Below are 10,391 nucleotides of genomic sequence, written 5' to 3'. Positions count from 1 at the left end.
GGCCCTCCGGTCCTCGGTTCAATAGTCGGTTTTCACAGTTATTGCATAACCTTTCTATATGAGTAAGACAAAAATTACTCTGAATTGAAATCAAAACTGCTCCAATGCAAGTTACTGACCAAACGAGCCAGTAATTATACCAGCCAATGCAAATGCAAATTACTGCATGCATACCGGCCTCCAGAACCCGGTTCCAAAAGTATCGGAAATAATGGTCAAAACCTCCAATCAAAATCAAAAAGGACATTTTTTGTGAATCGACTTTAAAAGAATTTATTACATTGATTTTTCCAGAGTAGGATTCGATAATTTTTCTCGATATGTCTCGATAATTCTATTTATTTTGTTAACATAACTTAATTCTTCGACTAAAAGCATATGAAAAAAATAATAAAAAAATTTGGCCCTTTTCAAAAGATACCCAAAGTGGCTTTTTTTTTTGACAAAGTCTACATGCCCAGAAAGATTTGTTAAAATCTGAGATGGTGCAGCTAACTTCGTATACGATTTGGTACGAGTTTCGTTCAATCGAATCCTTCACTGAAGAAAATCGATTTACAAATGACACCGTTTTTGGTTTGAGTGAGACCCAATATAGAAAATTAAATTCCTTTTAAGAAAAAAAGTTAAAGTTTCCAACTAAATAATTTTCTCGCTCCGCACTGATAATTTTTACAACTATTGGCAACTAGCGATAGAGTATTATGTGAAATCTCCTCATCCATTGAGTTTCATTGAATGATAATGGCCCTTATTACCGGTATCACTACACGATGAAAACCAAGTGAAGTGATTGTGACTCTTATTATCGGTATCACTTCACAGTGAAAATCGAGTGAAGTGAATTTAGGACCTTACTAAGGAAGTCGCTTTAGAGACAAGAGTAAAAAATGAGTTTTTTCCACTACAATGATCATTTCACTATGCGTGATACTGGTAAAATCAAGTGAAGTGATATGTGAGTGATGTGAAAGTGGATATTTTTCATAAAAAGAAAACATGAAAAATCGGTTTTAACAAAAAAAACGGTTTTTGTTAGAGTATCTTCTTTCCTTGCATATCTTCCAACATATGAACGGTTGGTATGCAACATAAACCTATCATGGGACAAAATTTTATTAAAATCAAAAATGGTATTTTTATGTGAATGGACTTTAAGTTTTCTAAATCGATTTTTTTCAGTGTAAGATTCGATTTAGATTTTTTTAGTATTTTTATTAAGAAATTCGACTGACATTGGAAAAATTACTAGTGTCAAACATTTTTGTAGAATGTTTTATTTTTTGACTATAATTATTTGATTGGTAAAATGGAAAAGAAATTTGTACCTTTTCAAAAGTTAGTCTAGATAAATTTAGGAAAAACAAAGTAAGCGAAGGTACTTCCCGCTTGTGAGGAATTCTGGCAACCGTCTGAAGGCTGGATGCATTCCGGCTGCTGTCAAAATTGTCCAGGAAAAATTGCGTCTTTATCTCGCCGTACGTGTCTTGTTTATTTCTCTCTTCCTTCTTTTTTCGTTTTTTTTTATTCGACTTCATTTGATATTCGTCAATCCCGCATGTACATACAAAAAAAGGTGAGGTAATAAGATTGAAATATGGGTATGTTTGGTAATGAGAAAGCAATGTTGACATTTCCCATAATTAGTATATATGAAGGGCAATAACTTATTGCCTTTCATATATAAATCTTGCTTCAGATAGAATTGGAACAAAGACAATTGCCTGTTTTTAAGTTATTTATTATTGAATTCAAGATCTTTTTTTATACAAATGTAACGTTTTCTTCATACTTTTATGAAAAAATACGGATAAAATTATTCGTCACGGTTTCGAAGGAATTCTCGAATTTTTCCTGTAACACGGCTCATTAGGCGGCGCACACCTTCTTCGTCCATCGTTTTAGCTATCTTATTCCATCAGGTCGTCACCCAAGTAGCAATCCGCAACTAGTTCTGATGCGACAATGTCCAAACTATGTTGCAACAAGAGCATGAATATGTTTTTTATGTAATACTGGTTAAAACAATGTGACCGCAGTGTTTCTTTATAACGTAAACATTAAACTCACTATCATTTGTAAGTTATCGTTACTTGATTCTAACATATCTTTGATCATAGCTATGTTTTTAGCTACTAGTTGAAAAAAGGTTTATTTTCCGTTGAGAAACCATTCTAAATACATTAACGTATATGTGAATCGTTACTGTGAATTGATATAGCAATAACTTAGATATTATAAGATTATAACATATAATTTCCTCATTAATTCAGATAGTTATCGGTAAGTTTTCCCAACGTTATGATAACTAAAATGCAAACAAAACAACCTTTGTTGGCTTGAATATGACGAACACAATATGGAGTCTCAAGAAGTGTATGAAACGTAAATTAAACCAGGATATTACTTTTTTCAAAACTACTTTTTGCCGAAAATAGTGAATGGCAGAATAGTCATTTTTGTTCTATGCACTGTCATAAACACGAAGAAAATAATACAGGGATTGAACATCGATTGTAGTAATATTATAGTTCTCATGATATATGAATTTAAAATGATGAGAAATCACTCTACTTGGAATGATTTTGAGCATTCTGAACATAGGGTTATTTTGTTGTTTATTTTTTATATCTTTATAAACAGATTTTGATTAAAGGCGCATAAAAAACAGTTAAGTAAAATTGAATTCCGCTCGACAATTTTTGGATCGTTGTGAAATTTGTACCTTGTATCAAGTTTGTGACTTAAAGTACTCTTCTGCTTTTTTATTGATGATAGAAAAGCATTCCGGATTCATTCAATGTTTATAATGTCGATGGTAACTAAGTTTCAACTAGTTTACTTGGAAATAAGCTATTTTCAAGTTATGAAAAAATAAGTTATTTCAGTATGGCATTACAACGTAACGACAACATATTTTTAGCCGATTTAGTAGAAACTGCGCTTTTTGAGTCATGCAAGTGGTTAGATGTTAGTAACAATCACTCAAATATCTGGTTGCAAACTAGTCACAAACAAGCTAGCGTAACAAAAATTGTTACTTGGGCATCTGATTGATGTCTTTGACAACCTTTCCCTTTGCCTTGAGACTTCTCTTCATGATTGCCCAGTATTTTTCTAAAGGGCGGAATTGGGGGCAATTGGGTGGGTTAAGGTTTTTCTGAACAAACTGGACCCCTTTCTCTGCATACCGTTCTTGAACGACTTTGCTGTAATGACAGCTTGCCAAATCTGGCCAAAACATTACGCGATGGTTGTGGGATCGAAAAAACGGTGAAATTCGATTTTGGAGACACTCTTTTTGGTATAGTTCCGATGTCATTGTCTTATTTGTAACGAAAATTTTCGTTTTTTGCCACAGATGCAAATGCCCTGCCAAATCATAAATTTTCTTGCAAATTTTTCGGCAAAAACAAATTTAAATTTGGCTGGAACATCCCTCGCGCCGTTGCCAAGTAAAATTTTTGACCTGGGATTTGCCCGAAGTCAGCCTTGACATAGGTTTCATCGTCCATCAGAAGACACCCGTCAAACTTGGTCAGCACACTATTTTGTTTTATGGTCTTATTTGGCTGTTTGCTAGCTCGATACGACTTGATTCCTTCCCGGAGTCGAGTTCTCTTCACGGTACTATGGGCAGCACCAAATTTTCTGACCAAATCACGGTCCGACAGATTAGGATTCCTCTTAATCGTCTTCAAAATCGTATCACGCAGTTTCCGGTCGACAGTTTCACTCCGACGATTGGCTTGAGGCTTCCGAATTGTCGTCAATGTTTCCTTATACCGTTTAATAACGCGCCATACGGTATTTCTGGGCAATTTCAGCTGTTTAGCTAGCCTAGATGCAGACCACAATGGATCTTCCAAATAACTGTGCACAATTTGTTCCCTTCCTTCGGCTTCCATGTTCATTGTTTGCAAAGTACAGCCGATTTGCGGAATGTCAAAAATCATAAATGAAACAAGCTTTACGCTAAAAATGTAGAGCCATTCAAAACGGTTCTGCCAATCTTGTATGGCAACAATCCGACAGAAACAGAACCGTTAATAACCGCTAGGCGAAATTCTCTGTCAGAAACGGTTGTTGCTTTGTTGCCAGACTTTTGCCGGAATTCAGGCAAAAGTCCGGTAAAAATGGCTGGCAGATATAGCCAGCCGTCTGGGGGGAAATCTGCCCGCTGCGTACAAGTGGATTTTTATGGCATAGTCTACATGTCCAGAAAGTTTCATTGTTATTTAAGAGGGTGTTGCCAACATTTGTTTGTCATGCCGCGGATTTCGTCTCATGGGTTAGGGTCGGCCGTCTCAGTCGCCCGACGCCAACCCAATTTTTTGACTATTATCATGACAACGTTTATTTCACGGAGTATTGGAAGACTTCAGGTAGTAATTCTATAGAATTTAGTCGCCTCCGTTTGTTTTAAAGATAAGTCTCTCCTTAATGTTTATTTGTCCTTTATTAATTTCCATTTCAAATCTTGTTTTAGTTCAGCTTAATCACTTTTCCATTTATTTTCCGTAGGTTCTTCCATGGAGTCCCAGTACACTGTATCGCAGTCGCAAACAATCAACTTCACTCAGCAAGCGCTTCGACAGCGACAACAGCAGCAGCAACAACAACAGCAACAAGGAAATGTTCCCGGTGGGATGTCGAACCAAGCCCAGCCGCAGTCTGGTTCTCAACAGCAACCCGGTGGTCCAGGAGTACCGAATCCCCAAGCACAACAACAACAACAGCAAGGTCCACAACCGGGTGGTCCGAACTCTGGCATTTCAACCGGACCGATGACCCACGGTGGGCCAATGGGAAGTGGACCAATGGTTCAGAATCCAAATGTTCCTCTAGGAATGGGTGGTATGGGCATGGGTCCTAACGGGGGCCTAAGTGGACTTAATTCGATGGTTTCAAATTCAATGGGCGGTCCGGGAGGACAAATGATGCATAACAGTATGGGCCCTGGAGGAGTTTCGGGTGGTCCGACCGGGCCGATGGGTATGCGGTACATGCAGCAGCAACAGCAGATGATCCGAGCACAGGCGATGCAGCAGCACATGGCTGTGGGAGGCAGGCCTCCACCACCTGACTACAAAGCAACACAGCAGAGTGGAAATCCGAATGCGGCAATGTTAGCCGCACAACAACAACAGATGCTACATGCATCCGGTGGTCGATTTCCTGCCATGCGTCGAATCACGCAACAGCCAATTCCGCCCTCCGGACCAATGATGAGGGTACAACATGCAGCTTATATGCAGCAGCATGGGCATGCCGGACCTCGAGGACTTGGAGGGTTCGGACCAGGAGGCACCGGTGGACCGATGGGAGGTGGTTCTGTGCAAAGACCTCCAAATGTACAAGTTGGTCCCGAAGGAATGCCGATGGGTTCGCAGCAAGCTGAGTGGAGACACATGATTATGTCTCAGCAACAAAGTATGAGTTTTGCCGGAAACGGTGGCAATATGAGAGGAGGATTTGGAGGGGGTAGGTTTTTCGAATATAATTTTGGTGACTCGAGATAACATAAAGAGTGCTTCAATGTTTCAGGTCCAGGTGGTGCAAGTAACTCAATGGTTATGCCTAATGGGGGCCCCGTTGGTCGAATGGATCCCGCGGCTGGTGGTGGTCCTGCTGGTGGTATGACACAGCTTCAGATGCAACAACAGGTACTATTGCGCCAGCAGCAACAACAACAACAACAGCAGCAAAGTATGGGGATGTACCAGGCACAAGGGCAGATGGGAGGCGGTGGAGGCATGGGTCAAAACCCAATGCAGCAGATGACCATGATGCAGCAGCAGAGTATGATGAGTCAGATGCAAATGAGCCAAATGCACATGAGCCAAACTCAAACTATGGCCATGCAGCAGGCGAACCAGCAACAATCTGTGATGAATTCATTTAACAATCCTGGTATTGGCCCAGGCCCAGGTCCAGGAGGAGGACCAGGACCCGGAGGAGGTAACGGAAACGGTAACAACAATAGCAACAATGGTAATAGCAATGCGAACAATAGCAGCAGTAACAACGGAGGTCCTAATGGACCCAACAACAACTCATCCGTAATGCCCAACACGGACTTTAGTTTAGAGTTCCTCGAAAATTTACCAGTGGGTGATCCTAGTCAGTTCAATGCACAGGATCTTCTCAGTTCACTGGATAACGATAATTTCAACATACAAGATATTCTGTAAAAATGGTTCATCCAGTAGTTGGATGGCTAGATTGATTGCATTTAGCACTAACGAAATAGTTCAAGTATAAGAAAATTGCCTGTAAGGCTCGTTTCCAATGATGATTGGAACGATAAAATGTTCGACACGGAATAACAGATATTTATTAATTACAAGTGAATCAAACATCTAGCGAAAATAAGATGAATCAAAACAAAGGACGGCCGTCGGCTAGCGAATACCGTTCGGCAAAAATTCTGTACATAGCGAAGTATTTCTTGCTGTACATAGCATTTGCTACTCGTTGAAGCATAACGAATAGGTTTACTTTTCTATATACATAACAAAACTGTAGTATGTAAGAGCAACACTTTTTTCGTTGTACGTTACTATTAATTTATTGCATTGAAAACAATTAAAAATTACGAGAATAATATACACAGAAAGACGTGTTGTCGAAAAAATAAATAATAACTCTCTTAACTAATTAGTCGTTTGTAAATAGCTGAAGATAATAGCATCAGGATAAACATTCCTTTACTTTTATGACACTGTTTGGATTAGATGAAAACACGCCAGCATATTACGGACTTCTTCGAAGTGGTTTTGATTTGTTGACCATTATCTGTTAGTTACATACTGCCTGAACCGCGAGAAGAGTGACAAAAAGTACTACCCTTTTCGTTTACCGGCGTTGTTCCTGTGATTTGAAGTTTACGCATATACCTTTTCGCATCTTATACGCGGACAATGAAACACACTAGATGATAAAAGTGACAGTAACAGTAACAATTCTAAAGAAGGAAAATAAAGATCATCATAGAAAGTAGCTTATTTTTGAAGGGAATATTTGATGGTAGCACACTGGGGTTCGGGGATAGTAGAAAATTTTGTATTCAAAGCAAAATTTTCAACTAACATTTAAATAGGAACTAGATAAGTAAACAAAATGTCACAACGACATCAGTATGCATAGAACAATTTAAATGGAACTTATGTAATAAAATTTAAACAGAACAACAACAAAAAACACTAATAGCATCAAATCAAACATTATTCGCTAACATAGAAATATTGAATAACTAACTTATCTGCATTTCGACACAGACTTTTCCGAAACGTGCTGCTTCCTCACTAGTCTCAACTCAAAACTAGCATCAATTTAGCGCGAGGCGGATTACTTTGGGTGAAGTTCTATTGCAATTGTGCTGCCCCAGTCCCGTGACATGTAAATGTATGTTTCCGAAATGAAATAATTTGTAGTAACGAAGCGGGCAAGAACTTCTTAAGTTTATTGAAGATTTTGTGTATATCGTATTTCGATTGTTGTATACAGTTAGGATAATAAGTGTTTTCTATTGAACAAATTTAGAAATATGATCATTTATTTGTTTCGCTCTTCATTAATGCATAAGGGTTAAAAAAAGCTTCTGATTATACTCGACAGAGACCAGACCAAAACATCCTTAATCGATATATAAACATTTCCTTTGATGTTACTATAAAAACATGCTTTTGGGCATCTATGGTTCATTTGCTAAAATTCTCTATTTATATTACTTTATAGACTTATTGGTAATGGCAACAAAATTAAACTTGTCAAATTTGATATGGTTAAACAGCAAAATACTTTTTCAGATATGAAGATATATTTTTTTAAGGTACGCTCGTGATGCACGTAGGCATCTTTTACAAATAAAGTACATTTTTTCTGCGGGTAGTCAACTGAAAGGCTGACTAAAAATAAAGTGAAACTGAAACTGTCCAATATTTTTCGATTGGTTGAAATTCTGGATAATTCGGAGCATTTATTCATTAGCTTGGGGATGATATCGATCCTGTTGGTAGCATACCGCACCAGATCCACCTTGGAGTAATGGCAGTTGGCCAAAACTAGCAAAAAGATGACTTTGCCTCTACGCTTGAGGATGAACAGCAAAACACACTTTTATATCGTTTATTTAGCTCCAGCCTTAGCTCTAAAAAGTCTCTTTATCACGTACATTTTTATGTAAACTTGGGATGTCATCGTCGAAGATGTAATGAATGTTTACAGTTTTAAGGCCACGACTGCAAATCGCTTGCCAAATCGTGACCTTCTTCGCGAACTTTTAGGCAAACCCGAACTTGAATCTTTCCGGCTCATGCACACGAGAGTCGTTCAAGAATATTGCACGATTTTTGGCCGAGGAATTTTGTTGCATATGCCGGTTCGCATGTTTACAAGCTTAGTACAACTTGTATCCTTCTCGACAAAGATGTTGTTCCGCACCGTTTGAAAGTTGGTGTTATAACTTCTGACCACATCTCGGACCGAAAGATCGGGGTTGGCTTTAAAATTTTACTTACAATCTAAGGTAACTAGCCATTGTTGAAAAACACAATAGCAGCTCTCTCCTCTAGATGTTTGCTAGATAAATCTTTGTGAAAAAACATCATTTTATTAGGAAAAACGAATCAAACTAATATTTTTTTTTGAATTTCCACTCAAAGACAACGTAATTGCCCCTTAACGCACTTCAACACATTGTTGGGCAGCTGAAGATCCCTGGTTCCAGTGTTATCATATGTCCGCTGATTCTACCTCACACTCAGGGTTTCTTGTAGGTTTGGAGCACACGACAAACTATTATTTCGGCATCTTCAGCACTTTAGTCAGCTTGAAACCGGATCACTCCGTATTTTCCAGGTATTTGTGCAAAATATTTTACTAGAACATTTTACTAGAACATGAGTTTTGAATCAGTCTCAGGGACACTTCGCTTGAGTAACGTGAAGCTGAGTACAGTTTAGTTTAATTTTATCAAAGCTGGTCGGTATTTTACAACTATGGCTACATTTCATTGGAACCTTTACTATGAGACTGGGGCACAAGCGCATACATACAGGAACAGTTACTTACTATTCTACCGGGATTGGTCTACTTTCAACTACAAAAGTCTCGAGTATAGTCAATCAAAGGTCGTCGTCAGTTAAATTCAACTTCTTCGTACTGTAACTGTAATTTATAAGTATTTAAATTAAAACGCAGAATTAAACAAACCCTGGTCACCGTGCGACTATTTATTAAACAAAACCGATGTTAAATAACATAATCTTAAATGACAAACGACAAACTAAACAGTAGTCAACAACAACAGTAGTCTGTTAGTACTAGTAGAAATAGTTACATAATTGACATTAGTACTAAACCAAGGCGAAAAACAGATGAAAATAGTTGATCAAAATTTTCATTTGTTGACGACAGCAACAGTCACAGATATATAGTTAATGAACAAGACCAGTCAGTCATTAGTGGCTCTGAGTAGATATAGTGAACATCATTCTACAACCCGTTGGTTGAAACGGTTTACTTATTCACATATACGAAAAAAATGTATACAGAAAGTTTTAAGGATTTACTCACATACACACAGGTATACTGAGTACGGATTCAGATTCAGTTTAACCTTTAGTTTTGTACAGTTGCAAGTTGTTTTTTCCCATGAAACGCATATTCAGTTAATTATTTTTGCTGTGCATGTTTCACGGCATAGTTTTCGTACTGCGATAAGTGGAATTTTAAATGTATATTTTTTTTACTTTTTGAAGAAAATTTGAATGCCAGATATGTTTAGCGATCTACTATTCTAGATACGCGTGTACAGTTCCGAACGAGGTGCAAGGGGGAGATTTTTTTACAAACAGATATTTTCCTTATGATTATAAAAAGAATATTTTTATATTTTTCATTTGAGATGTACATATTTTTACTATATTTTTTATTTCTCCGCATACGGTGAAATGTAAACAAAGCAACAGCATTGAAAATCATTTACTTACGACAAATATAACAACAAAAAATCATGAAAACATGGAAAACAAGTTCATTGGCACAAGGAATAAAAGAGAATAAAAATAGATAATTTAATTGAAGGTGTACAGACTTCTATTGAACTAAAACAGTTTCCGAACGCATTCCACAGTTCTCTGATTGTTTCTACATTGGATAATTTCAAGGAATTGTCATTTTTTGATACACATTTCGATTTACGTGTTTTTGCTTTCTTAGAAAAAATGCAACTGTAAATATCGAGTTCCTGCGTTTAATGTAGTTTAGATACTGCAACCAAAATAATAAAAACCCTTGAAAAATCACCTTAGGGGAGAGTACATGAAATTTTCGAAAATTTTGATTTTTTGTGTACGTTTTTGAAATATTTGGTTTTTTGTGTACGT

General features: G+C 37.4%; 1 protein-coding gene across 10 annotated transcripts in view; it reads left to right on the top strand.

Moving 5' to 3' along the window:
- LOC131437501 (neurogenic protein mastermind) overlaps positions 1-10,088 on the top strand; it is a 256,373-nt gene extending 246,285 nt beyond the window's left edge. For all 10 annotated transcript variants that reach the window (XM_058606888.1, XM_058606889.1, XM_058606891.1 and 7 more), the window contains 2 exons: positions 4,525-5,484; positions 5,548-10,088. In XM_058606888.1, the coding sequence (XP_058462871.1) occupies positions 4,525-5,484; positions 5,548-6,194 (1,607 nt within the window). In that variant the 3' untranslated portion in view covers positions 6,195-10,088. The remainder of the gene's footprint in view (positions 1-4,524; positions 5,485-5,547) is intronic.
- The last annotated feature ends 303 nt before the right edge of the window (positions 10,089-10,391 follow it).

The sequence above is a fragment of the Malaya genurostris genome, chromosome 3 (genome assembly GCF_030247185.1).
Source record: "Malaya genurostris strain Urasoe2022 chromosome 3, Malgen_1.1, whole genome shotgun sequence".
Classification (NCBI taxonomy): Eukaryota; Metazoa; Arthropoda; class Insecta; order Diptera; family Culicidae; genus Malaya; species Malaya genurostris.
Note: the sequence above shows the minus strand (reverse complement) of the source record. Positions and strands in the feature narration are given on the sequence as shown.